The sequence below is a fragment of the Coloeus monedula genome (assembly GCF_965178545.1).
Source record: "Coloeus monedula genome assembly, chromosome: 1".
In the NCBI taxonomy this organism is placed as follows: Eukaryota; Metazoa; Chordata; class Aves; order Passeriformes; family Corvidae; genus Coloeus; species Coloeus monedula.
The window spans coordinates 20,252,479-20,276,040 of record NC_138781.1 but is presented as its reverse complement, the minus strand read 5'-3'; the positions used below and the strand labels follow the sequence as shown (position 1 = coordinate 20,276,040).

General features: G+C 36.4%; 1 protein-coding gene across 1 annotated transcript in view; it reads left to right on the top strand.

Moving 5' to 3' along the window:
* The window catches only part of LOC309572692 (macrophage mannose receptor 1-like), a gene marked incomplete at both ends in the record, with an annotated part of 34,643 nt that extends 11,305 nt beyond the window's left edge, over nt 1-23,338 (top strand). Inside the window, 21 exons of the mRNA XM_082281131.1 lie at nt 1,856-1,971; nt 2,407-2,555; nt 4,060-4,259; nt 4,557-4,684; nt 5,302-5,389; nt 5,952-6,087; nt 8,238-8,276; nt 8,383-8,546; nt 9,598-9,665; nt 10,081-10,181; nt 10,944-11,086; nt 12,172-12,277; nt 13,062-13,258; nt 14,752-14,854; nt 15,522-15,754; nt 17,742-17,907; nt 19,495-19,647; nt 21,107-21,223; nt 21,486-21,653; nt 22,728-22,763; nt 23,139-23,338. Of these exons, the coding sequence (XP_082137257.1) occupies nt 1,856-1,971; nt 2,407-2,555; nt 4,060-4,259; nt 4,557-4,684; nt 5,302-5,389; nt 5,952-6,087; nt 8,238-8,276; nt 8,383-8,546; nt 9,598-9,665; nt 10,081-10,181; nt 10,944-11,086; nt 12,172-12,277; nt 13,062-13,258; nt 14,752-14,854; nt 15,522-15,754; nt 17,742-17,907; nt 19,495-19,647; nt 21,107-21,223; nt 21,486-21,653; nt 22,728-22,763; nt 23,139-23,338 (2,811 nt within the window). The remainder of the gene's footprint in view (nt 1-1,855; nt 1,972-2,406; nt 2,556-4,059; nt 4,260-4,556; nt 4,685-5,301; nt 5,390-5,951; nt 6,088-8,237; nt 8,277-8,382; nt 8,547-9,597; nt 9,666-10,080; nt 10,182-10,943; nt 11,087-12,171; nt 12,278-13,061; nt 13,259-14,751; nt 14,855-15,521; nt 15,755-17,741; nt 17,908-19,494; nt 19,648-21,106; nt 21,224-21,485; nt 21,654-22,727; nt 22,764-23,138) is intronic.
* Nucleotides 23,339-23,562: the final 224 nt, after the last annotated feature.

The window sequence follows — 23,562 nt, the reverse complement described above, 5'->3', positions numbered from 1 at the left end:
TGAACACAGAGTTTATTTACCTTTCTTGGGTGCAGCAACCAAATCTTGAGTTGCCATAAAAGGGAAAAGTGACTTGGAATTCAGCTGTAATTTTGAGGATTTTGTTCTTTAGTGGTCTCTATGTTACCTCTTCAGTCAGACTTTTTAGGTGACCTGATGAATTAAATCAATTAATTAGTCTATTTACTGTTCCTTTAGCCTTGAAACATCAGGAAACTTTAGTCAGCATCTCTACTACAACAGACTACTCTTTTTGGTTCTAAGCAAAGAAGTATTTTAATCACCTGATTCTGAATGCACTCTCCATTCTGTGTCTCTCTCTTTTACCAGTAAAAATTTATCCATTATTATCAAAAAAGTGAGACTCATAGGCACTTGAGGAGATTGAGACAAAGGACACAGACCCTGCTGGATGCTAATAAAGCAGCAAACAAAGCCAGTTTAATACAGAAATCACCAGCATTTATAGTTCTCTAACTTCCGGACAAATTCCCCTACTTAGACTTCCTCTGCCTCTGTTCCCACAGCAACACTATCAAGTCCTTGCAGGCACCCCCTTGTGCCAGCAGTGACCTCGTCTGCATCTTTGCCAAAGTGGTCAGGTCGTGGCCTCCTCTTCGTTCTATCTTTGCTTCTTGTTCTTGCCTTGAGTTTTATCTGTCCCACAGTTTCTGCTGAACCAGGGCTAGAAAATCTGCACAGCTATCAGCTTCCTTTGCTGTCTGGTTCCTGACAACTCCCCCTCTCTTTTTAACAATTATTATTTGTTTTATTGATTTCTTAATTAATATCTGAGTACATTGAATTAAGTAAGGTAAGCATATTACTGTAATTAATAATACTCTTTGTACAAATACTCTTATTTTGATTAAATTTTTAATCTATTTAGTGATTTTCTAGTTTTTAAAAAGACTGTTAAACTAATTCATTTTATCTACTATTTTTAATTTGGTTACATTATTTTGTAGAGGTTTAATACTCGCATGAATTGATTGTGAGTGATTAGAAAGATTTATACAGTACATTTTATCAAAATCTTTGCATTTATTTCTGTGTGTTAAAAGTAAAAAATTAATAGCTGTTCTATTTTGTAATGTAGTATGTCTAATTGAATTAACATCAGTTAGTAATCCTCTTACAGTAAGCAAAGTCGTATTAGTTTGTCGAGCTAACTACTAGCAGTTTAGTTTATTTAACAATTTCAATTTTTTTTGGTTGTTACTTTTGGAGTAAAAAAAGGAGGTAGTCTGATACTGATGCAGTGAATAAAAGTCGAGGTTATTATCATAATTAGGGGTAGTTGTATGAATACTGTGCTTTTTTGTCTGTGGTAATCTGTGTTGTAAAATTATGGATGTGTTGGGTGTCAACAGCAAGAGTCGTTTTAAACTACAGAGGTTTCTTATTATATGTGATGGGAGAGCAGTTCAAATTCTATTTCTACAAATAAAAAACACTCTTGTTGGTAATAATAATGGAGTATTAGTGGAGCAAGAGATATATTTGGATGTGCATTTGTGCTAGGCACTTTTGTTTTTAAATGTGGGTTGAGTTGGAGAAACATTTTACGCTTTGGATCAGTTGTTCCCAGAATAATTAAATGTAACAGAAAGGTTTATTTTTGCAGACCTCAAAAGTTCTACTTCTTGAGGTTCAAGGGTTGTGTGATTAAATCTTCTTTCTCCACTGAATGTTTGCTAAACTGAATTTCCATTAGTATACTGAAATTCAAATTAATACATAATCACATGAGGTTATATTAAAAAAAGGTTGTTTCATTGAGTGTTCACTGAATTTCAAGTACTAGAACATATTCTCTTTTTAATTGCAAGTATATTTCATGTGTTCTTGACAGGGTTGGGAAAGGTATGGTTTTTACTGCTACCTGGTTGGACATACCTCTGTAACATTTTCAGAAGCAAAGAAAACCTGTGAAAGGAGCAGTGGTTATTTAACAAGTATAGGAGACAGGTAGGAAAAGAGTTTAAAAACTGTATATCTGATGCAATAATATTGGAATTTTAAAAAATAGTTGAGAACTTTTTGACAAAAAAAAAACAAAAAAAAAACCCCCAGAATATCCTTTTTGTGAAGAAAAAAAAAATAGAATAAACACAGTATGGCTTTTCTAACTAAACATAATTTACACATCAATGTTTCCTGTACTTTACTTTGAAAGAACAAACAACAGCAACTTCTGCTCAGTAAGGAGCAGTTTTTCAGTATAGCACAGCTTCATCCCCTATTGCAGCTACTGCATCTGGGACCCAGTTAAACAACATATTCCCCAAAAGAGGAAACCTAATGGAGAATCTATTCATTCTAGCTGAGGGAAGTTTGGGATGCTGAGGAGTGGAAGATGAAAGGAAAGCTAGGCTCAATCCCATCTGACTCCTTTCATTTCAGATATGAGCAAGCCTACTTGACCAGCCTCATTGGTCTGAGCTCTGAGAAGTATTTTTGGATTGGTCTCTCAGACATGGAAGAGCAAGGGAGTTTCAAGTGGGTGACTGGTGAAGGTGTTCTGTACACAAACTGGAATGCAGCAATGCCTGGTACTCTACTGACGCCGAATGTTTTTTCCTTTTTCCTTTTATATGTTCTCTGTATTCTTTACACATATATTTGTAGCCCATTATTGTATTAGTAGCTAGTCCCAGTACTTTTCCCTACCTTTTCCTTAGCTAGAAAGACAAGACATATTCCAGAGCTCCAAGCCCAGGAGGGTACAAGGCCCCTAACCTTGATTCTTCCTGGGAACCAAGGCCAAAAAACAATGCTTCAAGACACGTTTTCATAAACAAAGTTTAGTTTCCATCTGAGGGAGAGGATTTAGAAAGGATTGAACCAGGGGAAATTGCCTCACCTCTTATGTCTCTAATTGGAGATTTTTGTCAAATACACTAATTTGCCAAACTTATAGAGCTGTATTCACCCCATGTGGGGGTGGGCATTTTGTGGACATTTTCCACATCTGCTCCTGGAGGCCTCCAGTAAAGACCAACTTTTATATTACCTCCTATACTAATATTGTCTTGGAAGTGTGTTGATTCATTTCTAGGGTCTTTAAAGCATCATTACCACTGGACTAAATCTATGCTACTAAGGAACTCTCTGTGTTCCCTAATTCTAACTGTTTTCCAACTTTGATAAATCCATGATGACATGTAGGAACATTTCTGCCTTTGAAGCTGAAGTGTCTTTGATACATGTACTTGGCACCAGTGGGGCTGCAAATTAAATCCTGGGTTCAGTTTTGGGTGCTTCACTACAAGAAAAACATGGAGATGCAGCAGCATGTCCAGAGAAGGTCAACAAAGCTGGTGAAGGGTTTGGGTCTAACAAGGAGTGGCTGAGAGAGATAGAGGTGTTTAACCTGGAGGAAAGGAGGCTCAGAGGAAACTTTATCACTCTACAACTGCCTGAAAGGAGGTTGTAGTGAGGTGGAGATCAGTTTCTTCTCCCAAGCAACAAGAAATAGGGGAAGAGGAAAGGGCCTCAAGATGCATCAGGAGAGCTTTAGATTGGATATTTGGAAAGATTTCTTCACAGAAAGGGTGTTCAGGCCTTGGAATAGGCTGCCCAGGGAAGTGGTTGGGTCACCATCCCTGGAGGTATTTACAAGATGTGAAGATTTGTAGACGTGGCATTGATGGTTTAATGGAGTTAATGCTTGGACTCTGTGATCTTACAGATCTTTTCCAACCTAAATTATTCTATGACTCTATGATGCCATTAAAATATTTCTTTTCTGACTCCTCATTGTTTACAAGAGCAAAATCAAACTGAAGGGAAAGGATGAAATCCCTTCCAGCCTCGGCACTGAGCTGCCAAAGCCTTGCCGTGAGTGGCAGAGGAAAGAGGCAGGCAAGGAGTTGTTCATGCACTCAAAGGGAAGGACTCAGCTTACTGGTTTCCTCTTTTCACGAAGCTCCTCCTCTGAGTGGACACTACACTTAAATATTTCAAATAGTCTTTTGTAAATTAATTACATGAGCTGTAAAAATGTCAAGGGAGCCTCTTTAAAAAGCATTTCAACTTTTTTTGTATCTCACAAAGGGAAGAAAGCCGGTTGTGTTGCCCTTAGGACTGGAAATGCAGCTGGACTATGGGATGTTCAGAACTGTGAAGTAAAGGCAAAATTTCTCTGCAAAAAATTAGCTGAAAAAGTCACTGTTCCTGTCACTTCTGAAACCATTTCTGATTCCAAATGTCCCTTGGGTTGGGATACAAGCAATAGCACTAATTCATGCTTCAGAGTAAGTACTGTTTTTTGCCATAATCTACTCGTGAGATAGGAGAGCATCAAAGAGATATGTAATCTAAACATCACAGAATGGCATGTAATATCAGAAATGTAGCCAGTTTTTACACAACTATTCAAATATCACTGCTGTTTTCACTCTATCAGTGATAAGTAAGGTTATCCAATTACTTTTGAATCCACATTATAATGGATAATTCTAATGGAAGGTTTTCTTATTTTTCTTATGCAAGGCAGCCAGCAGATTTATGTTTAGTGCACTGAAAACACAGTGTTCTACCTGCATGTACAGGGTTTTGTGAGAGAAGAAGACCGAAAGAAAACATGGTTTGAAGCCCGAGATTTCTGCAGAGAAATAGGAGGAGACCTGGCTGCCATTAGAAGTGAAGAAGAGCAAACAGTGATAGAAAACTTAATAAAGTAAGCAAGTGAACTGTGTAATAATTGATATTTTGGTATAAAAACACATTATGTAGTAAAAAATTATAATATTCTTGAGTTGCTCCTGAGATAATTAGTTTAAAAATCTATCTGGTTTTCATCATAATAATAAGAAAAATAACTGAGAAAATGTCTCATATGAGTAATGTTTTCAAAGAATTTTTTGGAGTTCCTAAAATGTGTCATAATCTGCAAACATTTTAAATTCAGATAAAAGCCAACCCAACAAAAAAATTGTTGAATGCTTCTCCACAGACTCTATTCTAAGTTTGTTTAGTGAACCATTTTGAAACTAAATTCTGTCTTCCAGTAACCCTGAACAGTCTATTTCTGAAAAAAACGCTATAATCACAACATCAATGTAGAAAATCAACATGCTGTGTTTCCAATACAACCATTTGCAAACTACAAAATTTTAAGGTGTGACCTTCATTTACTTGCCAATGGGAGTTTCCTGATCAACAGTACCTTTTATTTTTAAAATTATTGCTGTATTTCAAGTTCGGTGTCAGAGTTATTGTCCCATGTAACATTTAAAATTGAGCAGAGCTAACAACATATATCCTCTTCCACTCTACTTTTTTTTCACACTCTAGAAAGAAATCCCCATCATTTCAGCCCTTCTGGATAGGTTTGCAGTGTTTGGATCCTGATGGTGGGCTTTCCTGGAGTGATGGCTCTCCGGTGAGCGTTTTACCATGCCAGTTTCCTTCTGTTCTCTTTCTGTTAGAGAAGTTTCCATGAATGGTGCATACAAAAGCTGTATAAGAATTCCCAAAAATGTCTATTTTGCAGCTGGGTAACTCTGAATCACTGCTCTTCATACCAGATTGGAAAAAACCAAAAAAGGCCAGTAAACCCTGAGGTTATACCACCACAATACTGATAAGACAGAGGACTACTTTCAGCTACAGAGATTATATCCATGTCACAAATATATGAGAAAGGTCTCTCCTGATTTTTGTTAGTCTCTGGTGATAAATTGCCATGTTCCTTTTTCCTGCTTTTGATTTATAATCTCATTTGATTCCAGTTTTTGTGGGACTGCTACAGTCTGTTAGATACTGCATAAACTCATAGCCTTTCTTTCCTCTTGCAGAGTGTTTGTAATTACTTTAATAGCTCACATTGGCTTCACAGCCAGAGGAGGAGAAAAAGGAGTGATTGGAAACTTCTCATTCTTTACAGAGTACAGTTTTTCCCCCTGTAGACAAGATTAAAAGCCACAGGTGTGTTTTCTCTGTAGGTTAATTATAAAGCAAGAAATTATTTTTACGATACCGCATTTCAAGATTGTGGAGCAATCAGTGAAAACCCTTCCCCGTCATGGATTAAGGAGCACTGTGAATACAGTCATAACTGGATTTGTGAAATAAAGAAAGGTAGATTGCTTTTTACTCTAAACTCACCTTAGGAAGAAATTCAAGCTGAATCCATTCTATCAAAACAGGAAGCTGTACAAGTTACATATTGGTAGAAAATTTGGTTGATTTCACAGGAATTTTGCACACAGAAAAGTAGTTCAAGACATATAAATACCTTTGGAATACAAGATTTCATCTGTTAATGATAAACTTTTTTATTGTTTCATTATAAAAAGTGTATTCCATGATAAGCTTTACTGAAATCACACTTCTTCATGTAATTATGTAATAATAGAAAATAAGATGAAAGCACTCTCAAGAGCTTACCTTGCAATATTCATTGCTCTGCACAAAAGCAGATTTTTGTCAAAACAGTTCTGACTGACTGAAGGAGAAAGAGAGGACTACAGTTTGAAAAAAAAAGAAAAAAGAAAGAAAAAAATTATTTTAAATTTCCATATCCTTTGTGAAGTGAAACGTCTCTGCTCAGATGTTGGTACACAACAACACATTAGTCACCTAATTTTATTCTAAGTTAAACAACACTACCAGCGTAATAGAATCAGTCTTTTTGTAAGTGACATGTGAAGACAAGCCTGTAACAACAGGCCTGCTGTAACAAAAAGATGGTACTGAGAGCTTCAAAAATACTTCATACTTTTAGACAGGTTTACATCTTCCTCTTATGCTAGTAGAAAAATCTTCTTTATTTCTGTGGTTTTTTTCTCAGCTACTGTTAGGAAAAATATTCAGTGAAATTAGAGAGGAATAAATTATAGCTATGTGTTGGGCTACATATTTCACTTCCCAGTCTAACAGCAATGTTCCTTTGGTGGCTCCCCAGGCTCCTTCACACTAGTTTCAGTTGTTACTTTTCTAAAAAATATAATTTCTGTGCTGCTGAATTATTCAAAACAATCTGATTCTAACCAAGGCACATAGTCTCAGCTTCTCATACTTATAAAGTAATCATCATAGACCTCCATCTCAAAGAAATATTGTGAAGATACTTTCCTGGTAGGTTCCTTTGTGAGTTCTGACCTGCATGATCACCACAGCTAAAAATCATTAGGAAAAGTGTCAATAGTAGCTGTTTACTGTTAATTATTAGTAGTATTTAAATGGCAGAAATTACAGCCTGAAGAAATTGCCATCATTAGTCAGCAGTGCATAATGGCATGCTGAAAGATACTGAAACACATAATACTTTGTACTTCCAAAACACATTTATTAGGATTTTTCTTTTAAATTTTGTAACCATTTTATTTTTAAGCTTGTAACCAATTATACAATAGGTTATTTTTAAAAGCTGACATATTTATGTTTTTAACCCAAGCACGTGTTCACTCATTTACTAAAATATAATTACATATACAGCAACACAAACATTGCAATAAATTCCTGTGGGAAAAAACCCATAGAATCACAGAATGGTTTGAGCTGGAAAGGACCTTAAAGATCATCTAGTTCCAACCCTCAACCTTTGACCAGGTTGCTCAAAGCCCCATTCAGATGGCCTTGAGATTTTAAAGATGACATTTGTCTTACATTTTTATACCTCTTAGCCTTGCATGTTTAGAGACACATTGCTCCAATATCACACTCCATGTGATGTGGAAGTTTTTAGTTTACATTATTTTTCAAAAAGCAGTAATCTAATTGTTCTCAAAGCAGCTACACAGAAAAATAAAGAAGTTTCACAAACAAGTAAATGCTAATAAAATATAAAATAGTTAAAAGCAAAACTTTGTTTAGTGTTTGAATTTCTTGTTCAAATACAAGACAATGTCCACAAAGAATTGTTTAAAGTCTACCAACATTGGAGTATTTTCACTATTTAGTGAAATAGTGAAGTATTTCACTATTTCAGAAACAAGTATTCATTCAGACTAACTTCAGCCATCCAATTTAGGCAACATTCAAGATGTACAAGTTGCACTTATCAAAAATCTACCAAGAGAGAGATGTAGGCCTATAATGCACCTTTTATTCCCTGAATATCCATTTTTAACTTTGCAGCAAAGATGCTATATAAATATATTCTGCATTAAATACATTAAATGTGAAAAGTTAATAGACATTAAAATAGTTTCCACAAATTGAACACTTATACTGGCTCAATGTTTGGGACATGTTTTACATGGTTTTTTTACCCCATTTCATTACAGGGACACCCTTGAAACCAGAACCTCTGGGCCCTTCTGCCAGTAAGCTTCTGTTTATTTTCACTTATCTAAAGGGTGGTGTGATGTAACACCACCAGCTTTGCATAAGAACTGTGAAGAATGCAGAGATTTCTCCTCTGTGTTGCAGCATATGAAATCACAGAAGATGGCTGGATTGTAAAAGGAGACAAACAATATTTTTTCAGCCCAGAAAAGGCCTCTATGGAGAAAGCCAGAACATTCTGCACAAACAATCATGGAAATCTTGCTACAATTGGAAATAATAGTGAAAGAAAATTTTTGTGGAAATATGTAAGGGGAGATTTTGTTATGTTATCCACTACATGGCTTATATACCCTCTGTATATATCCTGTTTGTGAAGTACAGAAGAATGTGCTTGTTGCATAATATTACTACATTTTATTAGGACTAGGTTTAAATATTCTATGAAAAAATATTTATACTACTAAATGAATCTTCACCTTAGGAAAAAAACATGCAAAAGACTTTACTGTTTACTAGGGTGGGTATATTCTTGTCTATTTTAATCTGAATGCAGTTCAGCCTGTGGCCAAATATATAAGGAGTAATGACAGGTAGAGTAGGCGTGTTCTCAGAAAACTCTCCTTCTGACAAGGTGGTTACCTCTCACCCAAATATCATATTCTAGAATGCAGTGTTGCATGTAGATGTGAGGCAACTGCCAGCGTGGCTTTGATGGTCCTACCTGATTGTCACGTTGCTCTCCAAAACAGCTTTTCAAAGGAAGTCTTAGCCTGGTCCAGGTTAGACTGATGATTCAAACAATCCTTCATGGATTAGTTTTCCTGCCCCATGACCAAAGCACAGCAGGGGAATGCTGACAACTTAATAGCGTGGATGGTGCCTCAAACCTCTGCCATAATCCTGCTTGGTTTGTTAATACTAACATAGCCACACAAAGACCTTTCTGATTCACACGATTAGATGTCTGCTTTTATTATGTGAGAAAGGATATGACAGGAGGAGAGCTCAGACAGCTTGAGACACTAGGATTACATAGCCGCTTAAAACAAGGAAAGTATCAAAAATTCTATACTAAATTGTTTTTCTCAAGGCATCTTTGACTTTTTCTTTGTAAATTGAGAACAGAATTTTTGAAAGCTTTGATCATACCAGTAATGCAGCCAAAAATGGGAATATATTAATAAAAATAATAAAGCAAAACTATAAGTTGCATGTATCTCAGGTGACTGTACACAATCATTTAAACAATATGTATTCATCTCTTTGCTTCCACAGCACAAAATTTACACTTTTTTTGGTTTAAAAGACTAACAAATATTAGAAAACACTAATAAAAATATATATTTTTATGTTTAGATCTTAAAAAATGGCAAACTGGACTCATATCTCATAGGATTAATCCAGAATGCAGATCAACAGTTCAGGTAGGTAAATAAGCTACATCAAGATCCATAAAGAGCAGTTGTAGGAGTATTGGACTGCCAGAGTTCCTTCTGGAGGAACCACTGCAAAGGAGTTAAATGCAGATTCAGAGAGTGATAATGCATGTTGAAATGTGTGCTCTCCCTTGGTTAAACTACATTGTACAAACACTGTTCTAAGTGAAATTTTTATAGGGGATATTTGTGTTACGAATAGGTAGATAATATCTGTTGAAAATAAAGACATTTTGGTCTTGATATTCAGGGATTTCATTATCTAAGGTCTTTTAATGCTAATGGAAACTCAATTTACAGACAGACTAGGCTGTAATTTTTTAAAAATATTTTTAACTTGTTAAGGAAGATTTTTCTCAACTGTTTCAATGACTTTGTCTGAGCAACCACTACTGTTTTTCAGTTGGATGAGTGGAAGACCAGTGCACTATGCAGCTTGGGCACAGGGTGAACCCAACTTTGCACTAGCTCAAGAAAATTGTGTCATTTTAAATAAAAAAGATGGTGAGTTACACAACTCTGGTTTTTAAAGTAATGTTATGGCTGCTGCTCTTCTAATGCTTGTTTAAAAACCTCTTGTCAATTTTCACCCATTCTTTACCAGCAATTTTGAGAAACATGCATAACGAAGACTAGTTGTTATATCTGAGGTTTCTTCAGGGGCAATATTATCCACAAAAGTGGAGTATAAGATATTGATTTTAGCAGAGAATGCAGTGGCAATTTGATCACTGATGTTTCAGCTGCACAAAGAAAATGTTCTATTCATATCAACAGCAATTATTTTTCTGAATAATTATCATTAGATAATAGTTATTTGAAATAACTAAATATTTATTTATTTATGAAAATAACTATTAAATTAATAATGTAATTTAAATTTATAATGATATTTTTATAATTAATTTTTAAATAATTAGATTATTGTTTTAATAATAAGAGAATAGTCAGCAAAGGAACAGAACATATATGGAGTTTCACATTCTATAGTGCTTTCACTGACAAAGCATTACTTTACACTTGCATCTTTCAGTGCATCAAAGCTGGTTGGGAGGGTTCTACTCAGAGGCCATCTCATCTGGCCACTTCCCTGGTCACAGCAGGACCAAAGTGCCCTTGTATACAGTGATAATGGGAGGTAGATGTAGGTTATCACACATTTCCACGCAGATTGTTTCTGAACTTATAAGCACAGAAACCAGTTCACTTTCCCACAAATTTCAGTCTTATTCAGTGTCTTATTACCTAAACTTCAATCGATTTCAGGCTTGTGGAATGATGTCAGCTGTGGTTTTTCCAATGGCTATATCTGTGAGAGGCACAGAGGTTTTATAAATGCAACCCTCCCTTCAGCAGTACCTTCAACTCTGGGAGGATGCCCTGCAGACTGGATTTTATTTAAAAATCAGGTATGATGCTTCTGTCTAAGCACAATGATATTACTGCTTGGGAAGGTACTTAAAGTTAAACATAAGGCCTTTTGGCTCTCAGAAATCTTTTGTCAGTTGCATTAAAAAATGAACCCATTGGCTAATTACTTCAAAATGGTGGTTTTACAGACTTTTACTTGTTTTCCTGAGAATTGGTCACCTGACGTACATTGGGAAAACTGTTACATTTTATATATGTTTCAAAAAATTAAGAACTGAATTAATCTGAAAGCATCAGGCATAGCAAAAAATCAGTCATTTGAGATGGAACAAATCAGAAATAACGCAAAGTTTTTCCAAACAGACTTCAATGTAACACTTGCCTCTTCCCAAAAGGGACAAACTTGATGTGCTTAATAATCAAGGGTTCTATTTCTTAATATATACAGCACCCATGGATATCACACCAGGTGAGTTTATGCCAGGTTACAGTCATCAAAGATACTATTTTCCACAAACCTTGCCAAGACTGTGCTCCTGGCATGGCACAGAGCAGAGACTGAGCTGTAAACATGGAGAGGACACACAAGGCACACTCATATCAGAACGTTTTAAGGTGAACATGTACTGGTAATGTGATGGTTACACACATTTTAAGAAATTGGTCATTCTTCAATTAATAAAAGAGGTGTACTATGAAGAAGGCTGAATCAACAAGAGAGTGCTCTGACCATAGACACTAGGTTAAAAAGGTTTTTCAGAATTTCCAGCAATTCCACACCTGGGATGGGCTTTTCCTATAGAGTCAGCACTTTGTCATTTACTTGTGATGTTGTATGGCATCTCGAAATCTCTGAGTTAGTTAGCACATTGGATTCTCATCAGACTCCTACCATGGTTTGTAAATAGCTATTTGAGTTTTGTTGTGACTTTCTCAGTCCCTTGCAGAAAGACAGAGAGCAAATTTAAAACTTGTGAATGGTTTGATTTGGCTCCAGATACAAGTTAACTTCGAAAAAATATTCTGGGGGTCTGAGTTAGGTGAATTTTTACTTAAACTAGTGTAATTCATACCTAAATTCTTTTTGCTGTCACTCTAACAGTCTATACTTATTTTTCCCAAGTGTTACAAATTTTTTGGGTCTGGCTATGATTACTGGAGTACTGCAAGAAGAGTTTGCATGAGCCTTGGAGGAAACCTGGCAAGCATACCTAATGTACAAGTTCAAGGTATAGTGAAACAGCCCCTTAGGTAATAGAGAGCCTTTACTCTGTAGACAGTGGACATTTCCTGCAAAGAAGGCAAGCGTCAGTGTGTAAATATATACATTTTATAGTTTGTATACTCAACATTGGTTATAGGCCAAGGCATGAAATGCTTTTAGAATTGAACAATCTGTTTGGGGCATGCTAGTGATGCTAAGGATTGCTTCCTCATGTATCATGCAAAGTGTCTTACATTATTTATAGGCATGAATTTGCATAAAATTAAAAATCCAGATCTGGCATTTGTAGCTTTAGACACAAAGAAATAAACAGAATGCATGGTCTGTTTCTGCTAGAAATAGATTGGGATATACTTCTGTACCTCTGCCTAAATTCTGCTACTTAATTTAGCAGAATGTCAGAGAAAGGCATATTTTCACCTTGCCTACGTTCCCTGCCTTCCATTTGCAGTTTACATAGCCACATATTTCCATCAGTCAGGTGGCTCATCCTGACTGTTGAAATAAGTGAACTCATTAGATATCATGGTGGTCAGACAGGTTTTTTGTTTCTTTTCTCATTCCAATCTTGCTTCATTGTTCCCAAATACTTTAACTCTTTGAGACTTTTCATGGGCAAGGGCTTGGCATAACCTTGAAATAATGGACTCAGATAAATTTCTGATCAAATGTCATTAAAATGTTTTTAGAAGACTTTAATGAACAAAATAGTTAAGTATTTATGAGTTGATATTTTGACTGATGACATGACACATTAATTTTTTCCTCTGTTGGCTTTTTTTTTCTAGCTTTTCTCACTTACCATTTGAAGGATGTTTCAAATGATCCTTGGATTGGCTTGAATGATATGCTCAGTGAACTCAACTTTGTTTGGTCTGACGGAAGTGCTCTCTCATATACAAACTGGGCTAAAGATTCCCCAAAACTTGTGGAACCTGTTTTGTATCCCAGTCTACATCCAGAAGATGGCCACAATCTGCAACAGGTAAATATTGCTTAGTGTTTACCATCAAGTCTAAACCTTGGAGGAGCAATACCACTTCCAGTAAGCAGCTCACTTCACTACAGACATTGCCCAAGCCTTCTCCATTGGTTGGTCATCTATCGTTAAACTGGGTCTAGAGATAAAATCTTTCAATGTTTGAGTATTCTAGCTATCTCAGAGCATAAAATGGCATTACTGTAATTTTGTCAAAGTATTTGGCAAAATTGCAGCAATGGCAGATTGAATAAAGATTGGATATATTGAATACAGCTTTCCTTTTCATAGTAAATTATCAAATTTTCAAAGAATATAAATGCAACATTAAAAGTTTAGAAGTTAACACACAGATTTATTTTCATGTCTATGAAGGAAGGAGAAGAGGATGCAAGAGGAAAGAGTTCAGCTTTTTTACTTCTTCCCTATTTAAAATTGTAATTGAATTACTAAGGGCCAAGAGATATCAACTACTTTCTAAGCCCATCAAACCCTCTCCACTGCTAGCACTGAAATTAAACCTCATAATGCTGTAAATAAAATAGCATTCTACATAATCACACCGATATAGGCTGATTTGCACACCCACATTGCCTATCTTCCATTTATCCCTGTATCTTGCATTCCAAACTTGCCCTTCACACGATGTCATTCCACTCCCTGTCCATTCTCCTATCATTTTGGTATCCACACCTTTAGAGAAGCCAGGGATCTGGACAACCAACTTAGTCTACACCTGGGCCAATTCATGTTGTTCTTGCCCATGTAGCCATTGGTCAAGGCATGCAGGAAGACATAAATGACACTACATAGCTCCACTGCAGCTCTAGTAACACTAGGAAATATCAGGCAGGAAAAAAAATGTGCAAGGTACATCCTACTTTCTCCTTCACCTTCAAGACACTAACAGCTCTCTCCTTCAGAGGATCATTTTCAAAGGACCAACAATCACCCCATGGCAGCTTAGTAGAGGAGACTGAGGTTTGTAATAAACTTGATGTTTCAGCTTCTTAAGCTGATCTGATGTAACTGAAAGAGAAATTCTAAGAACTAGAGCAGATGACAGCTCTGCCAAGCACTGTAATTTAGGTGATATGGTCTAGAACAGCCACTATTTAAAGTCGGCTTTGCAAGTGAAATACAAAGCATGACCTCCATTTCATTCTTATTCAAAACCTTACTGATAGTAACCATTAGTTGGGATAGATAATGTGGAAGTAAGTTCTTGAAAATAATAACGCCTTTCAAGTACTTCTCCCAGAAAGTATCCAAAGGAACAAGCAGGCTGAGCTGAAGAGTGTACAACACGGGAGTTGGCCACCACAAAGGAGGTCAGAAAGGACAGAGAAGGATAAATGAAAGGTGTTTCTAGAGTTGTAATACACCCTACAACATCAGAACTAAAAAACAAAAAGAGTGAAACTACTCAGGGAACTATAGTACTTTGTTTTATAACTTCTAATATCCATGTACCCATCTTCTTTCCCTTACTCCAACAGTTTGATTGTGTGTCTCTGAAGAGAGGTCCTCCTGATGACACAGGAAAATGGAACAATGAGGAGTGTTTTAAGTACAGAGGGTATATATGCCAGAAGGATAGTGGTGAGTTCTGTATTGTTAATCTTGAAATTTATAACAAAAGGATTAAAATAACTTTTCTTGTTTAACATACTTTATTTCAGTTTGGTTTTGGTTTTGTTTTGTTTTGTTTAATTTTGTTTTGGTTTTAAGGTAAAGGATCAGTAAAACCTAAGGGCCCATCCTCATCCTGCCTCCCAGTGTTACTTAGCCATGTTTTTGAGAAAACATAGCAGAATATAGGAAAACTATTTTATTTTTTAAATTGTAATTGAATAGATGAAGCCCAGAAACATTTTAATTACATATGTTCATAATGATCTATAGGGTATCAAAACTAGTAGGTTTGATATCCATATAAACCTGATAGTCATTAAGCTGCAAGGAGTATTTTAAAATAACAGGCAGGGCAGGTGTATTATTTCTGAATGAGGGAGTAAATTTACCTGTGCAATATAAGATACTGTGCATTTACTGATTCAAAATTTTCAGAGGCTGAAAATACATTTCTTTTATCAGACCTGTTGTTTTGAAGTTATATTCAATTTTAAACGGCTAAGAAGAAGATGTTCTGTTCCATTAGCAATTTTATACTAGGTTTGCAAATAATGATGTTACTCAGTTGCTCAAGTCAAATACATGACTCCAAATTTAACTGTTCTTGAGGTGTTTTTTTTCCTTTTTCCTGCAGATCCTGAACTCTTTAAGTCACCAGCAACAGTGCTCGACTTTGCTTTTGACCATTCTAGTGGGATTAGCTATTCTGTCACCCATTCCAGAATGAACTGGGAGGAAGCACAAAAAAACTGCAATAAAAATGCTTCTGAACTTGCCAGCATTTTAGATCCATACAGCCAGGCACTGTTGTTCCTACTTGCAGAGGAATATGGAGAGCCTCTGTGGATCGGTCTTAACAGCAACATGGTGAGAACAAATATATTACATACTGTTATGATCCAGTTTTAAAGTGCAGGTTTGCACCTTAACATGCAGAATTAAGGTGCAACTGAGACCATATGCCAGTGACAATAATAAGAGCTTTATTGATGGTAAATATGAGAGAAAGAGAGAGAGAGAAAGAAAGAAAGGAAGGAAGGAAGAAGTAGAAGAGAAGTGGGGAGGACAGAAAGAGTGACAGGGACAATAATAGAACAAGGAAAATATCACCACTCCATGGATCCCAACGATGTTCGTTGATCCTCTCCAGCTGGTCTCTTGGTGGTGAAGGTTGCCCCAGAAGGCACAGAGTCCCATGGGTGTACATGCTCAGGCTGGGTGGGCACGTCCAGCCATGTCCCCCTGGGGTGGGGTCAGTCTCTCACAGCAGACTCTGGGTCTGTTGCATCACGTGCAGTCCTGGGGGGCAAATCCTCTCACATGAAAGCCCTGTGGATGTGCCCTGTGGGGTTGGGGCTTCCACAGCTGGGCCAGTTTGTGTAACAGAGGATGGGTGTTTATTGCCTCTCACCAGAGGTTGCACCATGCACCCAAAACCTCCTCCTTCCCCCTCGGTTGGGGGGAGTCTGTGTAAACCTGGCTTCTGTGAGCTGTGCTCTCCCCCCACCCCAAACTCAGCTGGAGATAGTTGCAGCTGGTGGCTTTGGCCTTTTGTGGATGCATACCTTTCCCTCAGAAAGATGGCTGAACAATGTGTTACCCTTTATCTAATCAACAGTTTGACTTTCAGTTCAAAGTCCCACTCTTCAGGGAAGCTTCTTCGGTTGTAGCTTCTTTATAATGAGCAAAACTTTATATCAATGTTTGAGGCACTAGCTATTTTCAGTCTCTGACACATATAAGCAGTCAAGCTGACACAGGACCTGATTTTACTTTATGCTCTCATCTTGTTGCCCATTGGGATTTCTGCCAGTGTAGTGCTGAAAACAGCATGTTACATCAATGTAACAGCCATTTGCACTGGAAATCTTCAAATAAGACTCATACAGTAGAGATTCCTTTAGCACGAGGAAATGTTCCTGCAAACCAGTATAGAACAATGTAGTGTGCTGTTTGGAGTCATTTAAAGTATCTATAAATTGTAAAATCTCCTACATTTTGAGTTGTTTTTAATCTAAAAGATATTCCAGGCACAATATCCTGCCCTCCTGCTCTGCATTTATGTACCTTGGTGATCAGTGACAAGGTATCAGAGGTTGCACACCTGACACCTGAGATGGAACAATTTTTATGTGTGTGTTTATGCTCACACATTTTACTAGAGTGGTCTTATTTATGGTAGCAATAGCAAACTACAGCTGTGAACAGAAACTGGGGCAAAAATTGGTAAAATGAATATGGAGGCTATATGATATGGTACATATTGACCAATGGCTATATTTTTTTAATTTGAAAATGCAATTGGCATAATTACTCCTATTAGAAGTTAGAGTGCTATGGAAAAATAATCCTTTCTGGTTTTGAGATGTCTACACCAGTTGTATGACAGGAGAGGGTGAACATTTGGATGGTAGGTGTGTTTTGACATGCTACACTCTTCATCATGAATCACAGTCACGATAACTACAACAAAAGTGATGGTGATCACAGCTGCTTAAGAACACTCCCACACAAACTCCCATTTTCCATGCAGACGTCTGGATGGTTACACCAACATGATGTCTTATCTGACCCCTAGTTTTATGCCTTCTCTCATGCCCCCTTTCTTTTTTTCCCTTCCATTTCTCAGTGCTTGACAAATGCTCTGAATTAATGTTAGCTACCTTTTGGAGGCATTCACATTTGCAGATGACAGACACGGTACATTTTAGTCAGTTAGCATTTAAGAGCTAAGAAGGGGCACTAGTAAGCAGATGATTCTACACTGGTTACGTGAAAGTCCTCTTGAGGAACCTGTAGAGTAGCTATGTCACTGTAAGCAACCTTGAATTTACCATATAGATTTTACTTCCAGACCAATGGCAAGTATCAATGGATTGACAGGTGGAGTTTAGTTTACAGCAAGTGGTCCAGTGGAGAACCAAAACAGACATTAGCATGTGTCTACCTAGACACTGATGGCACCTGGAAGACAGCTTCTTGTGAGGAAAAACTCTTCTCTGTCTGTAAAAAAGCAGATGGTAAGTAACTCCATACAAACATTTTGACTAGAGGCTCTATAGCACTATCAACTGTGCTAAATATAATAAGCCACTGGAAAAATACTTTGTTTATACACCAGGATAAATATAATACTTTGTTTATGCACCAAGAAGACAGGCGTAGCTAACTAGTTCTAAATACTGACATGAATTCTTTCCAAAAGTTAATTGATTCATAATAATTACCAAAAGCCTAAGAAACAAAGGATTGAATACTCACTTTTTTTAAACTATTCATTCTATTAGGAAAAGTAATTCACTTGCTATAAGACCTGTTTTTATTAGGCATTATATGAAATTCTGTATCCAGCTAGGGGTACCAAAATTTGAAAAGCTTCTCAGTCAACTAGAGTTTTCATATGACCAGGTAACAATTATTAAAAGAAAAGATTGGAGTTGGACCAAAGACTAAGAAACCAAAGACTTTGAGAAACCATATTATCAATTCTAAATATTAAAAATGAGGCTTATGGGACGGAATTTAATTTTTCTATGTGTCTGATACGAATTGGGAAGGGGTGACAGACTTAAATACAGCAAGGAAAACTTTCTAATTGTATCAGTACATAAGTCTTTAATAAATACTGTGGACAGATCAGTGAATCCCCACCACTACAGCTTAATAAGAACAGACAGGAGTAATATCTGTTAAAAACAATATATCAGCTTCATGTCACCTGTGAGCACAAAGATGAAGTAAATAACCCCTTGAGGAGCCTTCCAAGCAAAAACTTCTATAATTTATATGGAAATAACTATAAATATGATTTCAAAATCCAGCCATATTCTTGAATATGTCAACATTATGGAAGATCTTGAATCACTAGCAAATTTAAAGTTACATGCCCAATTATATTCTAAAACTTTTTAATTTGACAAAAATCCTCAGAATTCATATCTAATATCTCTTTCCACTTTATTATTCTGGAAATCTCATTTGAGAGCTGAGTATTCCTTATCAGGGAAAGAAACAGACTGTAGAAGACTTTCAGGAAGAAAATGTAATTAGGCAGAATATATAAATTACATTCCATCTGAATTTATCTACCCAACCCAAAATCTTCCCATTATATCAGTCACTATGGAATGTATTCAGGATGCAGTTTAATAAAAAATCCTGCAACCTATGCTTAGTTATATTAACACTTTCACTCACAATCACAGTTTCTACTGTAAGGTTTTGTAAGGTTTTGGTCCTGTCAAAAAAAGAGACTGAAATGTCAGGAGACATTTTAAAAACAGCAGTTTTAACGAATTAGGCAGATATTTATGCCAGAAAAGCAATTGTATATTTTATTGACTAGATTAATTACAAAAAATACCATTAGGCAGAATCTATTCTGCTTACAGACTCGTGTATCTTCCCAGTAACACTGATAAATAAATATGAAGAAAAATATTGTCTCAAACAGAAAATCAGAACCATATTCAAGCTCTTCTTAGAACAGGCTTTATTTCCACTAACATTCCAAACCTAACACAGTAGTTTAGTTTTGTCTTACTAGTATAATGGGAAAAACAAATTACATAAAACAGCTGGGCTCCAACTTCCTGATCTCTCATCAGTAAGGGCCCCTACTGAGCCCCCACAACTTCCTGGAAAATGCCCTGAATCAAGAGGACACAAATCTTGGATACCTTTCTCTGGTCACTGCTATTATTTTGAGGCCTCCAAGAAAAGAAGTTGGTCTCAAGCTCATGAGGAATGTGCCCAACTAGGTGAGTACTTCATCTCAGAAAGGTAGATAATGTGATTAAACACGTAAAATAATGGATAATATTGCTAAGCAAATCTCAAATTACTTTAAACTTCACATTTAATGCTTTTTTTGGTTGCTTTTCTGAGCATGATTTTGCACAATAAAACTAATCTTTGTCAGAGACAGCATATGTCAAATATCAGGTGAAATATGAGTACCTCAAAAATATTAAATTCCTACTAGTTTTATGACAAAAAGTAATTAAGTAGAGAGATAAACACTTTTACAGACCCACTAAGGCACAGGCTGCAGTATTGGCTTTCCCTTCCCCAAATAAGCAGGGAATCCACACACAGTGTAAACTAGGAGACACAAAGCCATAGGATAGCTGTGTTTGTTAGTTCCAGGGCACAGTTCAGTAAGTGGATCTCACTGGCTGGACAACAAATGAGATTGAGGAGCTGTTTATCATTCATGAATCAGTAAAACACACTCAGCCATGCAGTTCCTGCTCTGGAACAGCCCCATGCTGCCCCCCTGGAGAGAATAGCATTACCTTCACCAGGGAAGAGAAAAGACACTTTGCTCCACATTTCCAAGAACTGGTGTGATGCAACACATATTTCAGTGTAAGAACAGGAAACATCCTATACATTTCTAAAGGCACTTCCTCATATATTTGAAAGCCCTGACCTGTAACTGAGTAAACAGAAAAAGTTGCTTTGCAAAGGTGTTTTGCTCTACAGCTGTACGACAACAGAATTCCTGGAGTGGTTTTGTAGAAAGATAAATCAAATAATTACGACAAAAAGTAAACATTACACTAATAACCAGGATGAAAGGTTACAATCGGACACTGCTCCATGTTCTAAATTCCTACACTTTTGCCTGCCTGTTACCCACCGGCCAGGACAGGAAGGTGGTCATTTCCCGATGATCCCAATACAGCTTTGTGTACTTGCAATGCCAGGGCATACGGCAATTATAAATCAACTTCTGGACATCTTCTGGACTGCAACCTCTAGCTGCTGACACATCCTAGCTAACCTGTTATCATCAGGCACAGCCAAAACTGCTGCCGAGCCACTGATGGGGGATGGAGGCATAGTGGTGGTAGGCATGGTGGTGACTACATCGCATGTACCTCTTTCAGCCTACTTGCATCACAGTCTGGGATGTGGTCAGACCTGTCCAAAAAGTATTGCAGGAGAGAAATTATTCTTCTCTAAAATACCAAAGACTAAAAAAATCCAGAAAAATTCAGAAAATCCATATCTTTGCACAGATTTGCATACATACAACACAAAGTCACGCGCAAAAAAAAAATACAATGCAGTGATATAATATCCACAGCAAGACTAGTGTTGTTTATATGGAAGAGGGTGTCTTTTATACATTTTTGCATATTTTTTATGTTTTTATTCACTTGACCTCTAAGAAAATGAACCACTGTGACGTGTTCCTTAATATTTTTTCAGGTGCTGATTTGGTATCAGTAGGAGACTATACTGAAACAAACTTTCTGTCAGAAACAATTAAGATACTCCATGGAAAATCACTGAACTTTTGGGTAGGGCTAAAGAAAGGTGACAGAGGTAATCTCTTTAATCATATGTTACCCTATCATATGAAATTACATGTTATGTTAAAAAGAAATCAACTTTGTACACTTGAAAGTACATATATATATATATAAACTACACAAAATTCATTACAAAGTATGCTTAAATATGCCTAAAATTAGAATTCAAACATTTAACTGACTATTCATGTTATAAATTTTTTTTCTCCACCACAACTCGTTTTATTTGTCCAAACCCGTGTATTTTATACATATACGTGTATTTTTAATATTAGGACAGTGGGTATGGACAGATAAATCTGCAATGGATTTTGTCAACTGGAAAGTGGGAGAACCTTCAAACCACAGGCTTAAAAACTGTGGAGAACTATGTGCATTGTCTGGCTCCTGGAACACCAACCTCTGTTCTTTCAAAAAAGGCTATATCTGTAAAAAACTAAAAAGTAAGTAGTATTTCTAATACGTTAAGCTTAATAATGTCTAATAAATTATTCTCATTGTGCAACATAGAAATGTAAAATATTCTAAGTTTGTGTGCAAAACCAATTGACTCTAATGGCAGCATGTGGCTGTCTAAATACTGACAAGCCCCACATGGCTTCTGACTGCCTTCTCAGCAGGCTGCATCTCCCCTATGTCCTCCAGAACTGTCCTCCATGCAGCCATCACAAATACTTCAGACCCCTATGTCTAGGTGAAAGCTAAGCTCAAAAGCAACACTTTGTTTAATTTCAGATGAATATATTAAACAAAATCTTGTTCTGATGAGTGCAATGCAAACTGTCTTGTAGAAATGCTGGACTTAGTGATTTCTTCCCTTACTGACCACTGATCTGATGGATTACAGAAATACCATGACAAACATTCTTGTGGCACTCTTCATCTACAGTATGATAGAATCATGTTTAATAAAATACTTTTTGTATCCTAATAGAAAAAATATAATCTGTAAGAAAATGCATGAGTTTGATTACCAACTGAGATTAAATCAGAATATGGAAATTTTGTTTGGTTAAACTTCATATTTCTGTTCACCTTTCTATTACCTGCTAAGTTCAGGAAGTGCAACTACCAGAGGAACCACATCCAGATGGAATGGTTATCTCTCTCTGACAGAAGGGGCTACAACAATGGAAAACTCTTTTCAGCTCAAGTAAAATGCTCATGATAACACTCAAGACCTCCTTTCAGGAAACACCTTAAATGACTAAGGATCCTGTGGGGAGTTTCTCAGAAATGAACATATTTGAAAACACTTTTTGAAATAACAGAAATCTGTCTCTACAAGTTGTTTTGGGTATCTCGACTGAGGAAGTCAGATGCTCTTAGAATGAGAGACCCAAACATCCTACTAGAGTTTTATACATGCTGAACTCCATCTCTCTGGGTTAGTAACTGTCACCAGCACAGGAATTTAGGGGCGAATTGTCAGAAACACTGGTACTTAGGAACTTGGAAATGCCTCTTTCTCTTTTTTTTAAAACATTCAGAATAAACTTTATTTTTCCTTCCAAAAGCTCCTGAAAACAAAGAGATGTCAACAGAAAATACAGGTAAGCATACTTCCTTTTAAGCAGAATAATAAGGGCATGCTAAAATAAAACAGGAATATAATTACATAGTTTCTCAGTATTAGTTTTGAGGGTGTTTAAAAAGTTCATAAGCTTTTACTCTGTACCTCAGTATAGGATACATAGGTTATCCTGAAGTAGATATTGGTTTACTTTTTTATTTATATTTTTAATATTAGGTTTTGATCAGATTTAATTATATTTTGTTTGGTGTTTGTAAAAAAAACCCTGAAGCACATGTTGAACTGAAAAATGACATGCACATTGAATTTTTCTGCTTTCTGGTTATAGAAGTCTCATTTATTAGATTCTGAAATCTTTTAACCTCAAAGGTTATTCCATTGTATATCCCTACAGAAGAGAAAATTGAGAAAGTACTTTCTGCTGGCATCGTTTGGCTGTTCATTCTTCTAGCCCTCTCTATAGTTGGAGCTGGAAGTATAATTTATTTCTACTTGAGGAAGAAAAGACAAAACCTACCACATATTTCAACCAGAATGAGTGGATCAGAAGCAACTGTGGATATTCAAGGAAAAGACGCACATACAGACATGTAGTCTGACCAAATGCCCATGTGATCCAACTAACAAAAACCTGGCTATGAATCAGTGAAATCTGACCCCAGCTTTTTGTTTTCCTACCCAGACAATAGTCTCCTTTCTTCTCAAATACAGAGTTCGTGGACTTATATAAATACATACATACATCTTCAAAAAATCCTTCCAAAGTGTTACAGAGTTGTTTAGTCTGGGGAGTGTATGTGTTTTTCATATAAATGGGC